This window comes from Ammospiza caudacuta, chromosome 37, assembly GCF_027887145.1.
Source record: "Ammospiza caudacuta isolate bAmmCau1 chromosome 37, bAmmCau1.pri, whole genome shotgun sequence".
Taxonomy (NCBI): domain Eukaryota; kingdom Metazoa; phylum Chordata; class Aves; order Passeriformes; family Passerellidae; genus Ammospiza; species Ammospiza caudacuta.
The window spans coordinates 502,707-529,028 of record NC_080629.1 but is presented as its reverse complement, the minus strand read 5'-3'; the positions used below and the strand labels follow the sequence as shown (position 1 = coordinate 529,028).

Here is a 26,322-nt window from a genome sequence, read left to right as displayed (position 1 = left end):
AAAGCCCCGTCTTTCCTCCTGTTTTGCTGCTGGGGATGATGGGAGGTGTAGTTCTGGCGCTTGCGCATGCGCGGTGGCGTGAGGGGGACGGAAGACCGCGACTAAAAAATGGCGGGAGCGCGGCCAAGATGGCGGTGGGGAGCTGAGTGAGGGCTCGGGCTCGGCCCCGCCGCTCCGGAGCCCCCCGGAGGCGCTGGGGGAAGGCCGGGGCTCGGTGAGTGAGGCCCGGAGGGGACCCGGGGGTCGCGGGGGTGGCGGGGACGGGAGGGAATTGATGGGGAGGGGTCGCGGTGACGTCACGGGGCAAGATGGCGGCGGCGGCGTGAGGGGGGTGAGGGAAGGGGAGGAGGGAAATGGTGGGAGATTCACTCAGGGGAGAAATAAAGAACTGGGAGCACTGGGAACCCCCCAGGAATCAAACTGGGAGCACTGGGAACCCTCAGGGATCAAACTGGGAGCACTGGGAACCCTCAGGGATCAAACTGGGAGCACTGGGAACCCTCAGAGATCAAACTGGGAGCACTGGGAACTCTCAGGAGTCAAACTGGGAGCACTGGGAACGCTCAGGAATCAAACTGGGAGCACTGGGAACCCTCAGGGATCCAACTGGGAGCACTGGGAACCCTCAGAGATCAAACTGGGAGCACTGGGAGCCCTCAGAGATCAAACTGGGAGCACTGGGAACTCTCAGGAGTCAAACTGGGAGCACTGGGAACGCTCAGGAATCAAACTGGGAGCACTGGGAACCCTCAGGGATCCAACTGGGAGCACTGGGAACCCTCAGAGATCAAACTGGGAGCACTGGGAACGCTCAGGGATCAAACTGGGAGCACTGGGAACCCTCAGAGATCAAACTGGGAGCACTGGGAACTCTCAGGAGTCAAACTGGGAGCACTGGGAACGCTCAGGAATCAAACTGGGAGCACTGGGAACCCTCAGGAATCAAACTGGGAGCACTGGGAACGCTCAGGGATCAAACTGGGAGCACTGGGAACCCTCAGAGATCAAACTGGGAGCACTGGGAGCCCTCAGAGATCAAACTGGGAGCACTGGGAACGCTCAGGGATCAAACTGGGAGCACTGGGAACCCTCAGGAATCAAACTGGGAGCACTGGGAACCCTCAGAGATCAAACTGGGAGCACTGGGAACCCTCAGGGATCAAACTGGGAGCACTGGGAACCCTCAGAGATCAAACTGGGAGCACTGGGAACGCTCAGGGATCAAACTGGGAGCACTGGGAACCCTCAGGAATCAAACTGGGAGCACTGGGAACCCTCAGGGATCCAACTGGGAGCACTGGGAACCCTCAGAGATCAAACTGGGAGCACTGGGAACTCTCAGGAGTCAAACTGGGAGCACTGGGAACCCTCAGGGATCCAACTGGGAGCACTGGGAACCCTCAGAGATCAAACTGGGAGCACTGGGAACCCTCAGAGATCAAACTGGGAGCACTGGGAACCCCCCAGGAATCAAACTGGGAGCACTGGGAACCCTCAGAGATCAAACTGGGAGCACTGGGAACGCTCAGGGATCAAACTGGGAGCACTGGGAGCCCTCAGGGTTCCCAATTTTTCCCAATTTTTATCCCAAATTTTCCCCTTTTTTTCCCAATTTTTCCCCCTTTTTTTCCCCCAATTTTCCCGTTTTTTTCCCAATTTCCCCCGTTTTTTCCCCCAATTTTTCCCAATTTTTCCCCATTTTCCCCCCATTTTTCCCCCAATTTTCCCCATTATTTCCCCCATTTTTCCCCATTTTCCCCCAATTTTTACCCCCAATTTTCCCGTTTTTCCCCCATTTTCCCCAATTTTTACCCCTTTTTTCCCCCAATTTTCCCCAATTCCCCCCATTTTTCCCCATTTTTCCCCCAATTTTCCCTGTTTTTCCCCCATTTCCCCCCAATTTTCCCGGTTTTTTTCCCCAATTTTCCCCCATTTTACCCCAATTTTCCCTGTTTTTCCCCCGTTTTTTCCCCAATTTTCCCTGTTTTTCCCCCCACTTTCCCCCATTTTTCCCCATTTTTCCCCCAATTTTCCCCAATTTTTACCCCGTTTTTCCCCCAATTTACCCTGTTTTTTCCCCAATTTTCCCCCAATTTTCCCAATTTTTATCCCAAATTTTCCCCATTTTCTCCCAATTTTTACCCCTTTTTCCCCCCAATTTTCCCCGTTTTTTTCCCTCATTTTCCCCCAAATTTCCCAATTTTCCCCCAATTTTCCCCCAATTTTCCCCATTTCTCCCCATTTTCCCCCATTTTCCCCCAATTTTCCCCATTTTTCCCCCCATTTTTCCCATTTTTTCCCCCATTTTTCCCCCAATTTTCCCCGTTTTTTTCCCCCATTTTCCCCCCAATTTTTCCCCAATTTTTCCCCCAATTTCCCCCATTTTCCCCCATTTTTCCTCAATTTTTCCCCCATTTTCCCCCAATTTTCCCCATTTTTTCCCCCATTTTCCCCCAATTTTCCCCATTTTTCCCCCCATTTTTCCCATTTTTTCCCCCATTTTTCCCCCAATTTTCCCCGTTTTTTTCCCCCATTTTCCCCCCAATTTTCCCCCATTTTTCCCCAATTTTTCCCCCATTTTCCCCCAATTTTCCCCATTTTTCCCCCCATTTTTCCCATTTTTTCCCCCATTTTTCCCCCAATTTTCCCCGTTTTTTTCCCCCATTTTCCCCCCAATTTTCCCCCAATTTTCCCCATTTTTTCCCCCAATTTTCCCGTTGTTTCCCCCATTTTCCCCCATTTTTCCCCAATTTTTCCCCCATTTTCCCCCAATTTTCCCCAATTTTTCCCCCAATTTCCCCCATTTTCCCCCCAATTTTCCCCCATTTTTCCCCAATTTTTCCCCCAATTTCCCCCATTTTCCCCCAATTTTCCCTAATTTTTCCCCCATTTTCCCCCAATTTTCCCCATTTTTTCCCCCAATTTTCCCCGTTTTTTTCCCTCATTTTCCCCCAAATTTCCCAATTTTCCCCCAATTTTCCCCATTTTTCCCCCAATTTCCCCCATTTCCCCCCCAATTTTTACCCCTTTTTTTCCCCCAATTTTCCCCCAATTTTCCCTGTTTTTTCCCCCATTTTCCCCCATTTTTCCCCACCCCCGCCATCCCCCCCAGCCCCCCATGTCCACGCCCCGCCCCTCCCCCCCCTCGCTGCACTCCCTGTCCCTCACCCCTCCCCCCCCATCCCCCCCGGGATCCCCCCCCAATCCCCTCCCCCCCCCGGAGCGGCCCCAGGACCCCCCGGAAGCGCCGGAATCGGCCCCAAACGGCCCCGAGGGGGACGAGGAGGAGGAGGATGAGGAGGATGAGGATGAGGAGTGGGGCGTGCCCTGGAGCGAGGAGGAGGAGGAGGAAGGCGCCGAGGGCTGGACCCCCCGGCCCGAGGAGATCCGCGAGCTCTTCGAGGGCATCGCCCGCGCCGGGACCCTCCCGCTCCGGAACGTTCCCTTCCCGCGCAGAGACCCCACCCCGGAGCCCCCCAGCCTGCCCGACCCCGCCGGGGACAACCCCGGCAGCCCCGGCCGCGACAACGAGGAGGAAAAGTAAAAAAAAAATGGGATTTTGGGAAAAAAAATTGGGATTTTTTGGGAAAAAAATGGGATTTTGGGAAAAAAAATTGGGATTTTTTGGGAAAAAAATGGGATTTTGAGGTGATTTTCGTGGGATTTTATGGGGGGGTTTTGGGTGACTTTTAGCGGGATTTTGAGGGATTTTGGGGTCATTTCAGAGGGAAAATGGAGGGTTTGGGAAGGTTTGAGATCAATTGAGGAAGGTTTAGGGTGGGTTTTAGGGGATTTGCGATGGATTTAGGATCCATTTGGGGTGGATTTGGGGGGATTTTAGATGGATTTAGGAAGGTTTAGGGTGGATTTAGGAAGGTTTAGGGTGGATTTAGGAAAGTTTGGGATGGATTTAGGAAGGTTTAGGGTGGATTTAGGAAGGTTTAGGATGGATTTAGGAAGGTTTAGGGTGGATTTAGGAAGGTTTAGGATGGATTTTGGGGGATTTTGGGGGTTTTTAGGGGGTTTGGGACCCCACCCCGGAGCCCCCCAGCCTGCCCGACCCCGCCGGGGACAACCCCGGCAGCCCCGGCCGCGACAACGAGGAGGAAAAGTAAAAATTGGGGGAAAAAAATTTGGGATTTTTTGGGAAAAAAATGGGATTTTTGGGTGTTTTAGGGGTGCTTTTAGAGTGATTTTTGGGCCATTTCAGAGGGAAAATGGAGGACTTGGGAAGGTTTGGGATGGATTTAGGATGGATTTTGGGGGATTTAGGATGGATTTAGGAAGGTTTAGGATGGATTTAGGAAAGTTTGGGATGGATTTAGGAAAGTGTGGGATGGATTTTGGGGGATTTAGGGTGGATTTAGGATATTTTGGGATGGATTGAGGAAGGTTCTGGGTGGATTTTGGGGGGTTTCAGCAGGTTTAAGATGGATTTAGGAAGATTCTGGGTGGATTTTGGGGGATTTAGGATGGGTTTAAGGAGGTTTAGGAATAATTTAGGACGGATTTAAGAAGGATTTTAGGGGATTTGGGATGGATTTGGGAAGGTTTGGGATGGATTTAGGCAAGTTTGGGGTGGATTTAGGATGGATTGAGAAAGGTTTAAGATGGATTTAGGATGGATTTCGGAAGGTTTAGGATGGATTTAGGATGATTTAGGATGGGTTTAGGCAGGTTTGGGTGGATTTTGGGATGGATTTTGGGTGAATTTTGGGGGATTTTGGGGGATTTTGGGGGTTTTTAGGGGGTTTGGGACCCTCCCGCTCCGGAAGGTCCCCAGCCTGCCCGACCCCGCCGGGGACAACCCCGGCAGCCCCGGCCACCACAACGAGGAGGAAAAGTAAAAAAAAATGGGATTTTGGGAAAAAAAATTGGGATTTTTTGGGAAAAAAAATGGGATTTTGGGAAAAAAAATTGGGATTTTTTGGGAAAAAAAATGGGATTTTGGGGTGGTTTAGGGAGATTTTGGGGCCATTTCAGAGGGAAAATGGAGGATTTGGGAAGGTTTGGGATGGGTTTGGGAAGGTTTAAGTTGGATTTGGGTTGAATTTTGGGGGATTTAGGAAGGTTTGGGATGGATTTTGGGTGGATTTTATGGGATTTTGGATGGATTGAGAAAGGTTTAGGATGGATTTTACCAGGTTTGGGATGGATTTAGGATGAATTAGGAAGGTTTGGGATGGATTTTGGGATGGATTTAGGAAGATTTAGGATGATTTAGAATGGATTTAGGATGGATTTTGGGGGATTTAGGATGGATTTAGGAAGGTTTGGGATGGATTTTGGGTGGATTTTGGGGGATTTGGGATGGATTTAGGAAGATTTAGGATGATTTAGGATGGATTTAGGATGGATTTTGTGGGATTTAGGATGGATTTGGGAAGGTTTGGGATGGATTTAGGATGGATTTTGGGGGATTTAGGATGGATTTAGGAAGGTTTGGGTGGATTTTGGGTGGATTTTGGGGGATTTGGGAAGGTTTAGGATGGATTTCAGGTGATTTAGGATGGATTTCGGGAGGTTTAAGATGGATTTAAGCAGGTTTAGGGTGGATTTAGGATGATTTAGGATGGGTTTAGGCAGGTTTGGGGTGGATTTTGGGTGGATTTGGGGGGATTTTGGGGGTTTTTAGGGGGTTTGGGACCCCACCCCGGAGCCCCCCAGCCTGCCCGACCCCGCCGGGGACAACCCCGGCAGCCCCGGCCACGACAACGAGGAGGAAAAGTAAAAATTGGGGGAAAAAAATTTGGGATTTTTTGGGAAAAAAATGGGATTTTTTGGTGATTTAGGGGTGATTTTAGGGAGATTTTGGGGCCATTTTAACCCCAAATTTCCCATTTTCAGGCCCCCTCCCCCCACGGAATTCGATTTTGACGACGAGCCCCTCCCCCCCAACCCCGCCCTCATCGACCGGCGCCGAACCCCAGGTACCCAAAAAATCCCCAAATTTGGGGCAAATTCCGGCGATTTTGGGGTTTGGGGACATTTGGGGTTTGAAAGGGATTTTTGGAGATTTTTGTGGAAATTTTGGGGGGATTTCTGTAGCAATTTTGGGGGTTTTTGGGGTGGTTTTAGAGGCGATTTTTGGGGTGGTTTTTGGTGGAATTTTGGGTTTTTGGGGGTTTTGGGGCAAATTTTGGGGAAATTTTGGGGGTTTGGAGTGATTTTGGGGGATTTTTCAGTGGTTTTGGGGTGAATTTTGGGTTTTTTTGGGGGTTTGGGGATTTTTTGGGGCAATTTTGGGGTGATTTTTGGGTGATTTGATGGATTTTCATGGTCATTTTTAGGCGATTTCAGGGCAAATTTTGGGGCTGATTTTAGGCTGATTTTTGGGGTGATTTTGAGGTGATTTGGGGGGGATTTTGGGGATTCTTATGGTGATTTTTGGGGTGATTTTTGGGGTGATTTTCGGGTGATTTTCGGGGCGATTTTGGAAATTTCCACAGCAATTCTCGTGGAGATTTTGGGCTGATTTGGGGCTGATTTGGGGCATTTCTACAGCGATTTTTGGGAGGATTTTTGGTGCATTCTAACCGTGATTTCAGGGTGATTTTGGGGGCAATTTTGAGGTAATTTTGGGGGCATTTTTGGGGCAATTTTAGGATGATTTTATAGATTTTTATGGTGATTTTTAGGCTATTTTAGGGCAAATTTTGGGGCCGATTTTGGGGTTTTTTGTGACGGTTTTTGGGCTGATTTTGGGGGTGATTTGGGGGGGATTTTGGGGATTCGTATGGTGATTTTTGGAGTGATTTTGAGGCAATTTTTGGAGTGATTTTGAGGCGATTTTTTGGTGATTTTTGGGGCGATTTTGGGGTGATTTTCGGGGCGATTTTGGGAATTTCCACAGCAATTCTCGTGGAGATTTTGGGCTGATTTGGGGCTGATTTGGGGCATTTCCACAGCGATTTCTGGGAGGATTTTTGGTGCATCCTCACCGCGATTTCAGGGTGGTTTTGGGGGCGGTTTGAGGCATCCCAAAAGTGCCCAAATTTGTGAATTTTGCCCCAAATTCCCCGCAGGGCCCCCGAGCCGCGGGCAGAAGCGCGAGGCGCGGCTGGACAAGGTCCTGTCGGACATGAAGCGCCACAAGAAACTCGAGGAGCAAATCCTGAGAACCGGCCGGGACCTCTTCCCCCCCGAGGGCCCCCAGAGCCCCAAGCGGCCCCCGGGGCTCTTCCTCAGGACCAGGAAATTCTGAAAATCACAAAAAACATTAAAAAATTAAAATTATCAGTGTTAGATGTGATTTTGGGTCGTTTTCGGGTGATTTTTGGTGATTTTTTGGTGATTTTACGTTGATTTTTGGGATTTTTATATTGATTTTTTTGGGCATTTTTAGGTGGTTTTTCAGTGATTTTGTGTTGATTTCTGGGTGAATTTTTTGGTGATTTTTGGGGTTTTTATGGTGATTTTTTGGTGATTTTTTGGTGTTTTTACATTAATTTTTGGTGATTTTTTGGAGGATTTTTGGCCGGGACCTCTTCTCCCCCGAGGGCCCCCAGAGCCCCAAGCGGCCCCCGGGGCTCTTCCTCAGGACCAGGAAATTCTGAAAATCACAAAAAAAAATCAAAAATATAAAATTATCAGTGTTAGATGTGATTTTGGGTCATTTTTGGGTGATTTTAGGTGATTTTTCGGTGATTTTCCATTGATTTTTGGCATTTTTGTATTGATTTTTTTGGGCATTTTTAGGTGGTTTTTCAGTGATTTTATGTTGATTTTTGGGTGAATTTTTTGGTGATTTTTGGGATTTTTATTTTGATTTTGGGGTGAATTTTTTGGTGATTTTTGGGATTTTTATGTTAATTTTTGGGTGAATTTTTTTGTAATTTTGGGATTTTAATGGTGATTTTTGAGTGATTTTTAAATTGATTTTTCAGGGATTTTTAAAAATATTTTTATGTGGATTTACTGGGGAATTTTGAGGATTTTTGGGCAATTTTTAAGTGATTTTTTGAGGATTTTTATGCCAATTTTTGGGATGATTTTGGGGATTTTTTAGTGATTTTTTAGGAGTGGTTTTGGGGGTTTTATGGTGATTTTTGGGGACATTTTTGGGCTGATTTTTGCATGATTTTTTTGGGATTTTTACAGCGATTTTGGGCTATTTTTGAGTGATTTTTGGGCTGAATTTGGGGATTTTTATGGTTTTTTTTTTGAGCAATTCCTGAGGCCATTTTGCCCATTTTCCCATCGATTTTTTTAGGCCGTTTTTTACAACAACATCTTAAATCTTTATTACAACTTTACAACACCAACCCCCAAGCCCATAAAAACCCCGAAACCCCGAGAATTGCCCCCAAAAAAAGTCCGAAATCCTTCACTCGCTGTCGGAGCTGACGACGCCGCGGAGCCGCGACCAATCCGGGGGGGGCAGGGGCGATTTCGGGGGCGACTTTGGGGCATTTTCGGGGTTTCTCCGCCGGGATCTCGCTGGGGATGGAGAAAAAGAGGTTAAAAAATTGTGAATTTGGGGAAAATTGGGTTTTTTTGGGGGGTTTTTTTGGGTTTTTACCGGGTAAAATGTTGGAGGCGTCGAGGGCGGCGAGTTCGGCTTTTTCCTCGCGGCGGCGGCCGAGGCGGCGGCACCGGGCCAGGGAGGGGGCGCCTGGAAAAGGCCAAAATCCACCCCAAAATCCACCCCAAAATCCGGCCAAAATCCACAAATTCCACGCAATTCCAATAAATCCATAAAATTCCCGCAAAATTCCCGGAAATCCCCCCAAAAAGCCCCAAAATCCCCCTTAAAAAATCCCAAAATTCCACTCAAAGATCCTGAAGTCCTTCCCAAAATCCCCCCCCCTCCCCAAACTCCATAATTCTCCCCATAAATTGCCTTAAAATCTCAAAATTCCACCCAAAATTCCAAAATGGACCCAAAACTCTGCCTCAAAATCCCGAAATTCCAAAAATCTGCCTCAAAATCCCGAAGTTTCACCCAAAATTCCACCAAAATCATCTTTAATAGCCCAAAATTCCACCCAAAATCTCAAAATTCCACCAAAATTCCCTGAAATCTTCCCAAAATTCCACCCAAATATCCTCAAAATCCCGAAATTCCACCAAAATTCCATCCAAAATCCCAAAAATCTCCCCAAAATTATAAAATACCCCCCAAAATTCCAAATTTTTCCCAATTTTCTGCATAATTCCCTCACAATTCCCCAATTCCCTTCACGTACCATCGAGTTCTGCCCCGCGCCGAGACCCCAAATCCCCCCAAAAAACGCCCTAAAATCCCCAAAACTGCCCCAAATTTCCCCTAAACCCCCTCAAATCCACCCCAAAACCCCCCAAATCCCACAAAAATAAAAAAATAATCCCAAAAAACCCCCAAATTTCCCGGGTTTCACCCCAAATTCTCGGGACCTCGCAGCCCCGCAGGTCGCGCAGGGCGCCCCTGAGTTCCTCAAATCCCCTGAACTCTCCCGAAAATTTTCCCCAAAATTCCACCAAAATCGCCTCAAAATCCCCAAATTCCCCCCAAAATTCCCATTTTCCCCCCAAATTCCCCAAATTTTCCCCAAAAAGTTCGAAATTTTCCCCATTTTTTTCCAAAATTCCCTCACAATTCCCCAATTCCCCTCACGTACCATCGAGTTCCGCTCCGCGCCCAGCCCCCAAATCCCCCTAAAAACCCCTCAAAGTCTCCTCAAACCCACCCAAAACCCCCTCAAATCCACCCCAAACCCCCCAAATCCCACAAAAATTGAAAAATAATCCCCAAAAACTCCCAAATTTCCCGGATTACCCCCCAAATTCTCGGGACCTCGCAGCCCCAGGTCGCGCAGGGCGCCCCTGAGTTCCTCAAATCCCCTGAAATCTCCCCAAAATTTCCCCCAAAATTCCACCAAAATCGCCTCCAAATCCCCAAATTCCCCCCAAAATTCCCCAAATTTTCCCCAAAAAATTCGAAATTTTCCCCATTTTTTGCCAAAATTCCCTCACAATTCCCCAATTCCCCTCACTTACCATCGAGTTCCGCTCCGCGCCCAGCCCCCAAATCCCCCTAAAAACCCCTCAAAGTCTCCTCAAACCCACCCAAAACCCCCTCAAATCCACCCCAAACCCCCCAAATCCCACAAAAATAAAAAAATAATCCCAAAAAACTCCCAAATTTCCCGGGTTTCACCCCAAATTCTCGGGACCTCGCAGCCCCGGGTCGCGCAGGGCGCCCCTGAGTTCCTCAAATCCCCTGAAATCTCCCCAAAATTTCCCCCAAAATTCCACCAAAATCGCCTCAAAATCCCCAAATTCTCCCCAAAATTCCCCAAATTTTCCCAAAAAAATTCGAAATTTTCCCCATTTTTTGCCAAAATTCCCTCACAATTCCCCAATTCCCCTCACTTACCATCGAGTTCCGCTCCGCGCCCAGCCCCCAAATCCCCCCTAAAAACCCCCTAAAACCCCTCAAAGTCCCCTCAAACCCACCCAAAACCCCCTCAAATCCACCCCAAACCCCTCAAAATCCCACAAAAATTGAAAAATAATCCCCAAAAACTCCCAAATTTCCCGGATTACCCCCCAAATTCTCGGTACCTCGCAGCCCCAGGTCGCGCAGGGCGCCCCTGAGTTCCTCAAATCCCCTGAAATCTCCCCAAAATTTCCCCAAAATTCCACCAAAATCGTCTCAAAATCCCCAAATTCCCCCCAAAATTCCCCAAATTTTCCCAAAAAAATTCGAAATTTTCCCCATTTTTTGCCAAAATTCCCTCACAATTCCCCAATTCCCCTCACGTACCATCGAGTTCCGCTCCACGCCGAGATCCCAAATCCCCCCAAAAAACGCCCTAAAACCCCTCAAAGTCCCCTCAAACCCACCCAAAACCCCCTGAAATCCACCCCAAACCCCCCAAAATCCCACAAAAATCCTCAAAAAATCCCCAAATTTCCCGGATTTCACCCCAAATTCTCGGTACCTCGCAGCCCCAGGTCGCGCAGGGCGCCCCTGAGCGCCTCCAGGACCTCGCGGCGGCTGCGGCACTTCCGGAAGAGCTGTTTGTAGTTGGGGCGCCCCCCGGCGGCTCGGAGGTATCGCTTCAACCGCGCCACTTCCGGCGGGTCCTGGGGGCGGGGCTTAGCGTGAGGGGGCGGGGTTTGTGTCGTGGAGGCGGGGCTTGTATGAAGCCACGCCCCCTCATGGGGAATTGGCGGGAAATGCGGGAAAATTGGGGATTTTTGTGGGAATTTTGGCGGGAATTGGGGTGGGGAGTGATTTGAGGGGAAAATTCAGGGGGGGTGTGGGGAAATCAGAGGAAATTCAGGAATTAATGTTAAATTTCATGAAATTCATGCAAAATTTGACCGAAATTTGAGTGAAATTCTCAAAAATCCTCCCACAGATTTGCTGAAATCGCCGCAAATATTCCCCGAAAATTTCCCCCCCAAAATCCAATTTTTTTTTGCCACTAATTTTCCCCCAAATTCCCAAAACTTTCTCCCAAAAATGTCCCCCAGAAATTTCAAAATTTCCCCCAAGTTTTCGAATTTTTCCCCCAAAAATTACCCAAAAAATCCAAATTTCCCCCCAAACCCCCCAAATTTTACCCCCAAAATTCCCAAATTTTCTCAGGGAATTCCTGCCAAAATTCCAAATTTCCCCCCAAAATTTCCCCCCAAATTTCCCTCCAAGTTTCCCCTCAAAATTCCCAAATTTTCTCAGGGAATTCCTGCCAAAATTCCAAATTTCCCCCCAAAATTTCCCCCCAAATTTCCCTCCAAGTTTTCCCCCAAAATTCCCCAAAAAATCCCAAATTTTCCCACCAAAAAACCCCCACATCTCCCCAATTCCTCCCCCCAAAATCCCCAAAATTTCCCCCAAAATTTCCAATTGTTTCCCTCAAAATCTCCCCCCAAAATCCACAAATTTTCCAAAAAAAACCCCAAAAATTCTGAAATTTTCACCTTCCCGCGCCTCCACCACTCCTCCTCTTCCTCCTCCTCGTCCTTCCTCCTCCTCCTCCTCTTCCTCCTCTCCTCCTCTTCCTCCTTTGCCCGATTTTTCCTTTTTTCCGCCCATTTCGCCAACGGCAAATCCTCGGAATCCGAGCCCGAGGAATTTCCGGGAATTTTTGGGGATTTTTTGGGAATTTTCTGAGATTTTTTGGGTTTTTCTTCCTCCTCATCTTCATCCTCCTCTTCCTCGCTTTCACTTTTCCCTCTTTTTGCTGTTTTTGGGGTTTTTTTCACCATTTTTTCAGTTTTTTTCCCATTTTTTCCTGTTTTTTTCCCATTTTCCCGGTCTGAATCTTCCTCTTCCTCCTCCTCTTCCTCCTCATCTTCATCCTCCTCTTCCTCACTTTCACTTTTCCTTTTTTTTGCCATTTTTGGGATTTTTTTCACGTTTTTTCCTCCTTTTTTCCCATTTTTTCCCGTTTTTTTCCCATTTTTTCCATCTGAGTCTTCCTCATCTTCATCTTCCTCTTCCTCCTCTTCCTCACTCTTAATTTTGGATTTTTTGGCCTCATTTTTTGCCATTTTTTGGGTCTTTTCCTCGATTTTTCCTGATTTTTTCCCATTTTTTCCATCTGAATCTTCCTCCTCATCCTCCTCTTCTTCATCCTCCTCTTCCTCACTCTCCATTTTCCCTTTTTTTGCCGTTTTTGGGGTTTTTTTCACATTTTTTCCCGATTTTTTCCCATTTTTTCCCTTTTTTCGTTCATTTTCCCGCTCTGAATCTTCCTCTTCCTCATCTTCCTCCTCATCTTCATCCTCCTCTTCCTCACTCTCCATTTTCCCTTTTTTGGCCCTTTTTTTAATAATTTTTTGGCGTTTTTTCCCATTTTTTCCCGTTTTTCTCCTATTTTCCGGGTCTGAATCTTCATCTTCATCTTCCTCCTCCTCATCTTCATCCTCCTCTTCCTCACTCTCCATTTTGGATTTTTTTGCCTCTTTTTTTGCTGTTTTTGGGGGTTTTTTCCCATTTTTTCCTCCTTTTTTCCCTTTTCTCCTCTCATTTTCCCAGTCTGAATCTTCATCTTCCTCCTCCTCTTCCTCCTCATCTTCATCCTCCTCTTCCTCACTTTCCATTTTCCCTTTTCTTGCCGTTTTTTGGGGTGATTTCACGATTGTTTCTATTTTTTTCCCATTTTTTCCTTTTTTTCTCTCATTTTCCCACTCTGAGTCTTCCTCTTCATCCTCCTCTTCCTCACTTTCACTTTTCCCTTTTTTTGCCATTTTTGGGGTTTTTTTCACGTTTTTCCCCAATTTTTTCCCATTTTTTCCATCTGAATCTTCCTCTTCCTCCTCATCTTCATCCTCCTCTTCCTCACTGTCACTTTTCCCCTTTTTTGTTGTTTTTTGGGGTTTTTTCACAATTTTTCCTGTTTTTTTCCTATTTTGCCCACCTGGATCTTCCTCTTCCTCCTCTTCATCCTCATTTTCATCCTCCTCATCCTCACTCTCAATTTTCCTCCTTTTCCCCCAATTTTTCCCCGTTTTTTCCCCAATTTTTCCCTTTTTCACCCCAGTTTTCCTCTTCTCCTCTTCCTCATCTTCATCTTCATCTCCCTCTTCCTCACTCTCAAATTTTCTCCTTTTTTCCCTTTTTTGCCCCATTTTCCCCTCATTTTTCCCAGATTTTTCCTCATTTTTTCCCTTTTTCACCCCAATTTTCTTCCTCTCCTCATCTTCCTCTTCTTCCTCCTCCTCCTCTTCCTCACTCTCAATTTTCTTCCTTTTTGTCCCAATTTTCCCCATTTTTTCTTCATTTTTTCCAGATTTTTCCCCAATTTTTCCCCTTTTCACCCCAATTTTCTTCCTCTCCTCATCTTCCTCTTCCTCCTCATCTTCCTCCTCTTCCTCACTCTCAATTTTCTTCCTTTTTGTCCCAATTTTCCCCAATTTTTCCCCCAATTTTTTTGATTTTTCCTCATTTTTTCCCTTTTTCACCCCAATTTTCTTCCTCTCCTCCTCCTCTTCCTCATCTTCACCTTCATCCTCACCTCTCTCTTCCTCACTCTCAGTTTTTCTCCTTTTTGCCTCATTTTCCCCCAATTTTTCTTCCTTTTTTCCCTTTTTTGCCCCATTTTTCTCCCTCTCCTGCTCTTCTTCCTCCTCCTCATCCTCACTCTCAATTTTCCCCTTTTTTGCCCCATTTTCCCCCATTTTTTCCTCTTTTCCCCCACTTTTGTCCTTTTCTACCCCATTTTCCCCAGAATTTTTGGATTTTTCCTCATTTTTCCCCTTTTTCACCCCAATTTTCTCCTCCTCTTCCTCCTCGCTCCCAATCTCCCCCAAATTTTCCCCATTTTTTTCCAATTTTTCCCCATTTTCCTCCCCCTCCATTTCCCTCATTTTCACCCCATTTTCCTCAATTTTTTCACCATTTTCCCCGTTTTTCATCGCAATTTCCTTCTCCTCTTCCTCCTCCTCATCCTCACTCCCATTTTTCCCGCCTTTTTCCTCATTTTTCCCGCCTTTCCCGCCATTTTCCCGCCCTTCCATCTCTCCGCTAGGGCGCGCCACGCACAAGGCGTGGTCCCCACTGGCCACGCCCCCTCCCAGATCCGCGCATGCGCTGTCGGCTTCGCTCCAATCCGGCGCCCTGCGGAGGAAAAAAGGGCGGAGTCAAGCAGGGCGTGGTCTCCCCGAGGGCGTGGCCAGCTCAGGGCGTGGCCCCGGGGGGTCTCCGGTGCCTCCCCTCCCCCTCCCGGTACCGTTCGCAGCCGCTCGGCGCCGCCGCCGCCGCCATTTTTCAGCCCTCAGGGCGGCAGCCAATGAGGATTGAGATAAAAGACAGCGGGGCGGGGCTTAAAGCGCGGGACCAATTACAAGGACGCGCTATATACCCGGAAGTCAAAACAACTAATAGAGGCAAGGAAAAGGCCGGATGTAAATGAGTGACAGCATAAGGAGCCAATCGGAAGCCTCAGAAAGCAGCGCTGGCCAATAGGACTGACGGGGAGGCGGAACAACGGGCGGGAGTGAGCGGCGGCCCCTTCAGCCAGTCAGAAGGCTGATTTGAGCTACAGCAGCGAATAGGAAGCGTCTGGGGGTGGGACAAAGCCGCTGACTCAATACCGGTAAAACCCACACGGGAAGAGGCTGAGAAATGACTGACAGCAGCGCGATCTAATGAGATTTTAGGATTTTAAAAGCTCAACCAATCAGCAATACGAACAGGCGGGACTTATCCCGCCCAGCCAGCCACGCTCAGGGAAGAACGAGGAAGCGGCAAGCGGCATTTCCGCATCGCCAACCAATCAGGCGGCGGCGCGCGAACGTAGCAACCAATGAGCAGCGAGGGGAAGGGCGGGGCTCGTCCGCCATGAACGGGGCGAGCGAGGGCGATGTCGGCGGCTACAAACGGCGCTGCCGGGCCCTGAAACGGCGCCTGAAGCTGCTGCTCTACGTGAGGGGCGGGACCTGACGTGAAGGGCGTGGCCTAAAAAGGGCGGGAAGGGAAAGGGGCGGGGCTTAAGCGTGAGGGGAGCCCGGGGGTCCCGGGGGGGGGTGAGCGAAAATTAAAAATTTGAGGGAAAACTTTAAAATGTGAGGAAAAAATTTAAAATATGAGGGGAAATATAGTGAAAATTTGGGCGTGAAATTGGAAACCTGAGGGATAATTTGGGGTTTTGGGGGGAAAATTGGGGGTTTTTTAGGGGAAAAATGGAATTGGGGGGGGTAATTTGAAATACTAAAGGGGAAAATTGGAGTTCTTAAGTGCAAAACTTTGATTTTTTGAGGGAAAATTAATTTTGGGGGAGAATTGTTCGATTTTGGGGGAAATGCTGAGTTTTATGGGGAAAAAAGGCAAATTTGGGGGGAAAAAAGATGAATTTTTGGGGCGTAAAATCCCCAGATTTTAGGAGAGAGAAAGGTAAATTCTAACTATTAAAAAACCCGGGTTTTTATGGGGAAAAACCACAAATTTGGGAGGAAAAAAGGTGAATTTTGGGGGTTAAAACCACCAATTTTCAGGAGTGGGAAAGGTGAAATTTGACAATTAAAAAACCCAAATTTGTATGGAGAAAAAAGCCGAATTTTTGGGGGAAGAAAGATGAATTTTAGGGGGGAAAAAAGGCCAATTTTGGGGGGAAAAGTTCCAAATTTTAAGGGGAAAAATCTCAATTTTGGGAGAAAAAGAATAGAAGCTTAGAGGGGAAAAAGGTAAATTTTTGGAGTGAAAAACCCAAATTTTGGAAGAAAAAATGTGAAATTTTAGTGGGAAAGTCCCCCAGATTTTAGGGAATAAAAGCTGAATTTTGGCAATTAAAAAGGCCAAATATTGAGGAGGAAAAGGTGAATTTGGAGGAGTAAAAAATCAAATAGGTGTGGGGAAAAAAAGCCAAATTTTGGGGTGTAAAAGCTGAATTTTTGGCGAAAAAAAGCCCAAAATTTAGGGGGGAAAAGAAGAATTTTAGGGTGTCAAAAAAGCCAAATTTTGGGGTAAAAAAGGTGAAATTTAGAGGCAATTTTGGGGTAAATCCCCAGGATTTTGTGGCTGAGGTTTTCAGGGTTGTTTTCCCCTCCCCCACTGTGGGTGGGCGTGGCTAAATTGGCCCCGCCCACCTTTTGGCCCCGCCCACAGGAGCAGGAATGTTTCCAGGAGGAGCTGAGAAGGGCACAGCGCAAACTGCTGAAAGTGTCACGGGATAAAAGGTACAAAAATCCCCCACATTCACCCCAAAAATCCCATTTTTATTTTTTATTTCTCTATTTTAATTTTATTTTTCAGTTTTTTCCAAAATTCTTATTTTATATTGCTTATTTTTTCGTTTTTTCCCAAATTCCCAATTTTTAGTTTAATTTATGTCTTTTTTCCTGGCATTCCCAATTTTTGTTTTCGATTTTTAGTTTTGGGTTTGCTTTTTTTCCTCCCCAAACCTCCCAATTTATACTTTATATTTTTATTTCATTCCCAAAATTCCCAATTTTTATATTTTCATTTTTAATTCTAAATTCTTTTCCTCAATTTCCTTTTTTTTAGTAAAATAATTTTTCTCCTCCCTTTAAAATTGTCCATTTTAAATTTTTAATTTCTGCTGAAATTATGAAGTTTTTATTAATTTTTTGAATTTTTATTTTAACTTTGTTTTCTTTTTCTTTGTATTTTTTTAATTTTTATTTTTTATTCAAGTTTTTCTATTTTTTACCCTTATTTTTGCGCTTAGTTTTAGTTTTAATTTTCCCTCAGATTTCCCAATATTTTATTTTTATTGTTATTTCCATTATAATTTTTCTTTTCTTTTTTTTTTTTTCAAAATTCCCAAATTTTTTCTCTTTCATTTTTGTTTACATTTTCATTATTTTTCCTTCAATTTTCTCAATTTTTAAAGTTTAATTTTAATTTGCATTTTTATTTTACCTTTGAACTTCCCTACTGTTTATTTTTGCTTTTATTTAATCTCCATTTTCATTTTTATTTTTCGATTTAATTCCTTTATTCGAATTTCCCAATTTTTTTTTTGGTTTAATATTTTTTAAAGATTTTCTTTTTATTTTTAATTAAAATTTCCCAATTTTTCCTCATTTCCCCCCAGTTTTCTCCTGGACCGCCTCCTCCAGTACGAAAACGTCGACGATGATTCCTCAGGTACCTCGGGGTGGGCGGGGCAGGGTCAAAGGTCAACCCTGGCCGTGGCCCCGCCCCCCTTCCTCTGATTGGCTCCTCCCCCTGCCCAGACTCGGAGGCGACGGCGTCGTCCGACAACAGCGACGGGGACGGCCCCAAGGGGGCGGAGCCAACGCCCGCCAAGAGGTCAGGAAAGGGTTAAAGGGAGCCAAGATGGCAGCCAAAGTGGGCGTGGCTTCAAAATGGCTGCCCAGTGTTTGACTGGGACTTCAAAATGGTGGCACTTGAAGGGGGTGTGGATTCAAGATGGCTGCCAGAAGTGGGTGGGGCTTAAAATGGCTGCTCGGTGTGGGTGGGGCTTGATGATGGCCAATCACTTTTGTGAGTGTGGCTTAAAGAAAAGGCAGCTTCAAAATGGCCGCTGCACTTGTGGGACTGATTCAAAATGGCTGCCTGAACTGGGCGTGGCTTCAATGTGGTCGCCTCTATAGGGAAAGTGGGAGATCCAAGATGGCCTCCACATGAAGTGGGCGTGGTCACAGCTTTAAGTGGGTGGAGCATCAGAATGGGTAGGATTCAAGATGGCTGCCATCATGGCGGTCAAAATCCAAGATGGCTGCCATAATGGATCTCAAAATCCAAGATGGCTGCCATCACAGAGGTCAAAATCCAAAATGGCTTCCTTTATGAGGGTATAAATCCAAGATGGCTGCCGTCATGGCGGTCAAAATCCAAGATGGCTGCCATAATGGAGCTCAAAATCCAAGATGGCTGCCGTCACAGAGGTCAAAATCCAAGATGGCTTCCTTTATGAGGGTATCAATCCAAGATGGCCGCCACAAAGTGGGCGTGGCCAATGCTGTCCTTCCCCCCACAGGCGCCGCTCGCCGTCCCCTCCCCCCTCAGGCTTTGGCCCCTCCCCCTACATGGTGAGTGCCCCTCCCCCCTTTTAAAGCCCTGCCCACTTTATTAAAAAGTGGGCGTGGCTTAACCTTTGCTCCTCCCCCCAAGATGGCGTCGCCGCCCTACAGCCCCTTCCCGGCGCAGTTCCCGCCCCTCCCCCCTGGGGGCGGGGCCAGGCCACGCCCCTCCCCCGCCCGGCGCAGCAAAGGGACACGGAGGGGGCAGGTAAAGGGGGCGGGGCCGAAGGGGGCGGGGCTAAAAGGGGAGGACTCATTGGGGGCGAGGCTGATGGGGGAAATGCCAAAGGGGCGGGGCTAAGGGGGGAGGAGTCAATGGGGGAATAACAAAAGGGGCGGAGCTAAACAGGGAGACACAAAGGGGGCGGGGCTAATGGGGGAGGAGTCAATGGGGGAATAACAAAAGGGGCGGAGCTAAACGGGGAGATGCCAAAGGGGGCGGGGCTAAGGGGGGAGGAACCATTGCGGAAAAGCAAAGTGGGCGGGGCTAAAAGGGGAGAAGTCAACGTGGAACCGGAAACGTGGGCGGGGCTAAAGGGGAGGAGTCATTGGGGAGTTGCAAAGGGGGTGGGGCTAAAGGGGGAGGGGTCATGGGGGAGGGATTAAAGGGGGTGGGGCTTAAGTGGGAGGAGTCTTTGTGGGAATTAGCAAAGGGGGTGGGGCTAAAGGGGGAGTGGGCTAAAGTGGGAGGGGCTAAAGGGGAAGGAGTCACTGTGGGAATAGCAAAGGGGGTGGGGCTAAAGGGGGAGGGGTCATTGGGGGAATAGCAAAGGGGGAGGGGCTAAAGGGGGAGGGGTCACTGTGGGAATAGCAAAGGGGGTGGGGCTAAAGGGGGAGGGGTCATTGGGGGAATAGCAAAGGGGGTGGGGCTAAAGGGGGAGGGGTCATTGGGGGAATAGCAAAGGGGGAGGGGCTAAAGGGGGAGGGGTCATTGGGGCCTCCCAAGGGTCACTTAGGGGTCATTGTGTCAGTGGTCCCTCATTGGTCACTCCTCGCTGACCCCTCCCCTTTTCTCCCCCCCCAGCCTCCCCCGGCCCCTCCCCCTCTCGCCTTCACCACCGGCACGGGAGGGGCGGGGCTGTCCGGGGGGCGTGGCCCCGGCTCGCCCCTCCCCCCGCCGGCGCTGGCCCCGCCCCCGGCCCCGCCCCCCGTGCCGGCCACGCTCCCGCGGCGCCTCCTGAGCGACCCCGGCGAGGGGGAGGGGGAGGGCAGCGATGACCCCCTGGACGGGGACGACGAGCTGGTCATCGACCTGCCCGAGTGACCAGAGTGACCGCTGAGTGACCGCTGAGTGACCAGAGTGACCATCGACCTCCCTGAGTGACCATCGACCTGCCCGAGTGACCAGAGTGACCGCTGAGTGACCACTGAGTGACCATCGACCTGACCGAGTGACCGCTGAGTGACCAGAGTGACCACTGAGTGACCATCGACCTGCCCGAGTGACCAGAGTGACCAGAGTGACCGCTGAGTGACCATCGACCTGCCCGAGTGACCAGAGTGACCACTGAGTGACCAGAGTGACCGCTGAGTGACCAGAGTGACCACTGAGTGACCACTGAATGACCACTGAGTGACCACTGACCTTCCTGAGTTACCATCAACCTGCCTGAGTGACACTGACCATGGAGTGACCATCAACCCACCTGAGTGACCATCGATCTGCCCGAATGACGGCCTAGTGACCACTGAGTGACCACTGAGTGACCACTGAGTGACCAGTGATGCCTGAGTGACCACTGACCATTGGCCCCCTGCAGTGACCGCTGAGTTATCATCAACCACCCTGAGCTGGTCATCGACCTGCCTGAGTGACCGCTGAGTGACCACTGACCATGGAGTGACCATCAGCCTCCCTGAGCTGGTCATCGACCTGGCTAAATGACCATTCAGTGACCACTGAGTGACCACTGGCCTCCCTGAGTGACCGCTGACCTGCTTGAGTGACCATTCAGTGATCACTGAATGACCATTGAGTGACCATCGGTCATCAGCCTCCCTGAGCTGGTCATTGATGTCTCTGAGTGACCGCCAAGTGACCAGTGATCCCTGAGTGACCACTGAGTGACCACTGAGTGACCACTGAGTGACCCGTGGTCATTGAGCTCTGGGAGTGACCATCAACCTGCCTGAGTGACCAGTGAATGACCACTGACCACAGAGTGACCATCAACCAACAGGAGCTGGCCATCGACCACCTGAAGTGACCAGCTGACCACTGAGTGACCACTGGTCATCGGGATTGCGGAGTGACCATTCCCCAGTTGGTCATCGAGATCTTGAAGTGACCACTGACCACTGAATGACCATTGAGTGACCACTGAGTGACCACTGACCACGGAGTGACCATTGGTCGTGGAAATGATGGACTAAACACTGAGTGACCACTGACCACGGAGTGACCACTGAGTGACCACTGACCACGGAGTGACCATCGAGTGACCACTGAGTGACCACTGAGTGACCATTGGTCAGGGAAATGATGGACTAAACACTGAGTGACCACTGACCATGGAGTGACCACGGAGTGATCACTGAGTGACCACTGAGTGACCACTGGTCATCAACATGATGGAGTGACCACTGACCATGGAGTGACCATCGAGTGACCACTGAGTCACCATTGGTCATCAGCACAATGGAGTGACCACTGAGTGACCACTGACCATGGAGTGACCATAGAGTGACCACTGAGTGACCACTGGTCATCGACATGATGGAGTGACCACTGACCATGGAGTGACCATCGAGTGACCATCTAGTGACCACTGAGTGACCGCTGAGTGACCATTGGTCATTGACACGGTGGAGTGACCACTGAGTGACCACTGACCATGGAGTGACCACTGAGTGACCACTGACCACTGAGTGACCATCGAGTGACCACTGAGTGACCACTGAGTGACCACCGACCATGGAGTGACCACAACTGGACACGGAAACACCGAAAGATTTTGGGGGAAAATTTGGGAAATTTTGGGAGGAAAAAAAAAAACACTACAAAAAATTGAGGAAAAAACTCCAGGTTTTGGGAAAATTCCGACAAAATCCAGCAAGTAAAACTTAAAAGGTTTTTAAAAATGCAAAAAAAAAAAAAAAAAAAATTAAAATTTGGGAAAATTTTAAGTTTGGGGGTGAAAAAGGTAGAATTTTAGAAGGAAAAAATTGAATTTTTTGGAGGGGGGAAAATGGAATTTTGGGAGGTAAAAAAGGAAATTTAGGGAAAAAACCCAAAATATTTGGAGAAAAAAACAAAATTTTTGGAGAAAAATGTCCAAAAATTTTGGAGAAAAAAATCCAATTTTTTTAAGGTATTTTGCGAGGAAAAAATGGGTTTTTGGGGAAAAAACCCAGTTTCTGTTTGAAAATATGAAATTTTGGGGGGAAAAGTCAGATTTTAAAAGAAAAAATACATTTTAGGCAGGAAATAAAAAGAGTTTTGGAAAACTCAAAGATTTTGTGGAAAACTGTGTGGTTTTAAGGAATAAAAAGTGGTGTGGGAGGTAAAAAATGCAAGTTTTTGGGAAAAAAGATCAACTTTTGGGTAAAACTTTTGATTCTTTTTTGAGAAAAGTTTTGGATTTGGGGCAGGAAATTCAAAATTTGGGTTAAAAAGTCTCAATTTGGAGGTAAAATTTTAAATTTTAGGACGAAAGAAGTTTAACTTCTGGGCAAATTTCTCAATTTTGGGAAAAAAAGTCCGAATTTTAAGAAAAAAATGTATATTTCTGGGCCGAAATTGCCAATTTTGGTCCAAATCCCCACCTGGGCGTGGCCATGACATCATCACTGCTTAGCCCCGCCCCCTCCCTCGCCATCCAATCCCAGCCCTCCCTATAAAAAGTGGGCGGAGCCTTTTTTTTTTACACACAATTTTTTTATTGGTCGGCCCCGTCCGGCCCCTCCCCCCACCCCCGTTTGGGGGCGGGGCTCGAGGGGGGAAATGGGTGGAGCTTGGGGTGGGGGCGGGGTTGTTTGGCCCCTCCCCCCTCACCAGCCCTGGCTGCCCCCGGGGGTCCCGTCCAGGGGTGGGGGAGGGGCGGGGGCGGGGCTTGGGGAGGGGGCGGGGCAGCCGGAACCTGCAAAGGGGGAGGGGAAAGAAAAGGGGAAAAAAAAAAGGGGGCGGGGTCAATGAATGCCCCTCCCCCACCATGAAAGGTGAGTGGAGCAAAGCCCCTCCCCCACCCACAGAGCCCCTCCCATTTTTAAGCCCCTCCCCCAACTATTTCAGCCCCTCCACCACTTAAGTCCCTCCCACTTTTAAAGCCCCTCCCTCTTCCATTTAGCCCCTCCCCCTTTCACCCCTCCCCATTATTTTAGCTCCTCCCCCTTTTTAAAAAATTCTCCCCCATTCTTTTAGCCCCTCCTCCACTTAAGCTCCTCCCCCTTTAAAGCCCATCCCCAGCTATTTTAGCCCCTCCCACATTTGTAGCCCCTCCCCCTTTTAAAGCTCCTCCTCATTTGTTTAGCCCCTCCCCTACCACTTAAGCCCCTCCCACTCCTTTCAATCCCCTCCCCCTTTTAGCCCCTCCCTCATTTACTGGAGCCCCTCCCCTACTCCTTTAGCCCCTCCCCCACGCTTTTAGCCCCTCCCCTTTTTAAAGCCACTCCCCCCACACCCCTTTGGGCTCTCCCCTTTAGCCCCTCCCCCTATTTTAGCCCCACCCACAGTCCTTTAGCCCCTCCCCCTTTTCAGCCCCCCTCTTTCTTTTAACCCTTCACTTTAATCTTTCTCCTCTAGCCCCTCCCCTTCTCTTTTAGCCCCTCCCCCTCCTTTAAAGCCCCTCCCCTTCTCTTTTAGCCCCTCCCACAATTTAAGCCCCTCCCTCTTTTAAAGTCCCTCCCTGTCACTTTTAGCCCCTCCCCTTATCTTTTAGCCCCTCCCCCACTTTTTTGCCACTCCCCAAATTCCCACAGCCCCTCAGCCCCCTCCCCCACTGACCACACCCACTGACCACACCCATTTAGGCCACGCCCCCCCTCCCGGTTCTCTACTGCCCCCTATTGGCCACGATTCGTTTCTCCTTTTTCCCTCCCCCACTGACCACTGACCATTGTGACCACACCCACTGACCCCCTGACCCGAGTGACCACTGACCACACCCACTGACCACTGACCCCTCCCACTGACCACACCCACTGACCCCTGACCCCTGAGTGACCACTGAGCCCTCCCCCACTGACCCCTGACCCCTGAGTGACCACTGACCACACCCACTGACCCCTGACCCCTGAGTGACCACTGACCCCTCCCACTGACCACTGACCCCTCCCACTGACCACACCCATCGACCATTGACCACACCCACTGATCCTTCCCGGAGTGACCAAAGTCCTCCCTGAGTGACCACTGACCCCTGAGTGACCACTGACCCTGACCACTGACCACTGACCACACCCACCGACCACACCGATTTAGGCCACGCCCCCTGAGGCCCTTTATCCCCCCCCCAACCCCAAGTGGCCACAATGTCCCCTCCCTCACTGACCACTGACCGCTGACCAAACCCCGCCCCCTTCCCCGCCGGCCCCTCCCCCTTCCCCGCCGGCCCCTCCCCCACCTCTGGCGTGGCCTGGCGCGCGGGGGCGGGGCCGTGCACGCGCAGGTGGTCGCTGACGTAGGCGGCGCTGAGCAGCTTCCCGCAGACGTGGCACGGCACCTTGTCCTCGTGGCGCACGGCGTGGGCGCGCAGCCGGTCACGCGTGGCGAACGCCGCCTCGCACGTCTGCCGGACACTCGAGCGGTCACTCGGTCAGCACAGTGGCCGAGGGGTCACTCGGATGTCATTGGAGTGACTGAGGGGTCACTCAGGGGGTCAAAGGGTCATTCGGGGCTTGTCCGGGGCCACCCGGGTCATTTGGAGGGTCAAGGAGTCAGGCAGTGGTCACTCAGGTGGTCAAGGGGTCACTCAGGCGCTCAAGGGGTCAGTTGGGGTCATTGGAGTGGTCAAGGGGTCACTCAGGAGTGGTTTGGGGGGGTCAAAGGGTCATTTGGGGCTTGTTTGGGGTCACTCGGGAGTCATTCGAGGGGTAATTGGTCATTTGAGGGGTCAAGGGGTCACTCAGGTGGTCAAGGGGTCACTCAGGGGTCACTCAGGTGGTCAAGGGGTCAGTTCATGGTGTGGTCAGTGGGCGTGGTCAGTGGGTGTGGTCAGTTGATGGGCATGCTTGATGGGCGTGGTCAGTTGGTGGGCATGGTCAGGTACCAGTGGGCGTGGTCAATGGGCGTGGTCAGTCGGTGGGTGTGGTCAGTGGGCGTGGCCTCACCTGGCACTTGAACGGCCGCTCGGTGGAGTGAACCTGCCGGACGTGGCTGTTGAGGTGGTCCGGCCTGCGGAGTGACCAGCAGTGACCAGCGGTGACCAGTGGTGACCAATGATGACCAGCAGTGACCAATGGTGACCAGCAGTGACCAACGGTGACCAGTGGTGACCAATGGCGGCCAGCAGTGACCAATGGTGACCAGCAGTGACCAACGGTGACCAGTGGTGACCAATGGCGGCCAGCAGTGACCAGCAGTGACCACCGGTGACCAACGGTGACCACCGGTGTGGCCAGTGACTGACCGGTGTCACCAGTGGCCATCAGTGACCAATGGTGACCAATGGCGGCCAGCAGTGACCAGTGGTGACCAATGGTGACCACTGGTGTGGCCAGTGACTGACCAGTGGTGACCAATGGCGGCCAGCAGTGACCAATGATGACCAGCAGTGACCACCGGTGTGGCCAGTGACTGACCGGTGTCACCAGTGACCAGTGGTGACCAATGGAAGCCAATGGTGATCACCAGTGACCAGCAGTGACCAATGTTGACCAACGGTGACCAGCAGTGACCACCGGTGTGGCCAGTGACTGACCGGTGTCACCAGTGGCCAGCAGTGACCAACGGTGACCAATGGTGACCAACGGTGACCACCGGTGTGGCCAGTGACTGACCAGTGGTGACCAATGGTGACCAATGGTGGTCAGCAGTGACCAGTGGTGACCAACGGTGACCACCAGTGTGACCAGTGAGTGACCGGTGTCACCAGTGGCCATCAGTGACCAATGGTGACCAATGGTGACCACCGGTGACCACCGGTGTGGCCAGTGACTGACCAGTGGTGACCAACGGTGACCAATGGTGGCCATCAGTGACCAATGGTGACCAATGGTGACCAGCAGTGACCACTGGTGTGGCCAGTGACTGACCAGTGGTGACCAATGGTGACCAACGGCGGCCAGCAGTGTGGCCACTCGCCGACCAGCGCCACCAGTGACCAGGACGATGTCCCCAAGCCCCACCAGTCCCACCAAGACCCCAACGACCCCAATGGCCGTTGTGACCCAACGATGACCCCAAACCCCACCGTGACCCAATGACCGCCATGACCCAACAATGACCCCAAACCCCACCACCACCAAGACCCACCATGAGCCCATGACCACCATGGTCCAACAACTCGGCGATGACCTCAAACCCCTCCATGACCAACGCCCACCGTGACGCAATCACCATCATGACCCAACAATGACCCCAAACCCCATGACCAAGACCCGCCACGACTCCATGACCACCGTGACCCAACGACCACCACAACCCAACGATGACCCCAAAACCCACCATGACCATGATCCACCATAACCCAACAACCCAACAATGACCCCAAACCCCACCATGACCCAACGACCACCACGACCCAACAATGACCCCAAACCCTCCATGACCATGACTCAATGATGACCCCAAAACCCACCATGATCCACCATAACCCAACAACCCAACGATGACCCCAAACCTCACCATGACCAAGACCCACCATGACCCAGCGACCACCACAACCCAATGACGACCCCAAACCCCACCATGACCCAATGACCACCATGACCCAACAACCCAAT

At 49.7% G+C, this 26,322-nt stretch overlaps 3 protein-coding genes across 4 annotated transcripts; 2 read left to right on the top strand and 1 right to left on the bottom strand.

Annotated features, from left to right (window-relative positions):
* Positions 1–136: 136 nt before the first annotated feature.
* LOC131570711 (PAXIP1-associated glutamate-rich protein 1A-like) lies at positions 137–7,238 on the top strand. The gene is made up of 4 exons (XM_058823093.1): positions 137–214; positions 3,113–3,540; positions 5,848–5,930; positions 7,026–7,238. The coding sequence occupies exons 2-4, from the start codon at positions 3,119–3,121 to the stop codon at positions 7,202–7,204; spliced, it is 684 nt and encodes a 227-aa protein (XP_058679076.1). The 5' UTR covers positions 137–214; positions 3,113–3,118; the 3' UTR covers positions 7,205–7,238.
* Positions 7,239–7,528: 290 nt separating this feature from the next.
* Positions 7,529–13,575, bottom strand: HIRIP3 (HIRA interacting protein 3). 2 transcript variants are annotated; one of them, XR_009275908.1, is made up of 5 exons: positions 11,911–13,575; positions 10,926–11,070; positions 8,522–8,614; positions 8,266–8,439; positions 7,529–7,552 (listed from the first exon to the last, which is right to left on the bottom strand). XR_009275908.1 is itself a non-coding variant. In XM_058823088.1 (4 exons), the coding sequence occupies exons 1-4, from the start codon at positions 13,561–13,563 to the stop codon at positions 8,327–8,329; spliced, it is 2,004 nt and encodes a 667-aa protein (XP_058679071.1). In that variant the 5' UTR covers positions 13,564–13,575; the 3' UTR covers positions 8,000–8,326. The 2 variants fall into 2 exon arrangements, 1 of the variants encoding a protein (XP_058679071.1); XM_058823088.1 differs by lacking the exon at positions 7,529–7,552 and having other exon boundaries at positions 8,000–8,439.
* A 1,697-nt stretch (positions 13,576–15,272) lies between these two features.
* INO80E (INO80 complex subunit E) lies at positions 15,273–19,721 on the top strand. Its single transcript, XM_058823057.1, has 7 exons — positions 15,273–15,358; positions 16,538–16,608; positions 17,490–17,542; positions 17,632–17,707; positions 18,399–18,450; positions 18,533–18,649; positions 19,466–19,721. The coding sequence occupies exons 1-7, from the start codon at positions 15,275–15,277 to the stop codon at positions 19,703–19,705; spliced, it is 693 nt and encodes a 230-aa protein (XP_058679040.1). The 5' UTR covers positions 15,273–15,274; the 3' UTR covers positions 19,706–19,721.
* The last annotated feature ends 6,601 nt before the right edge of the window (positions 19,722–26,322 follow it).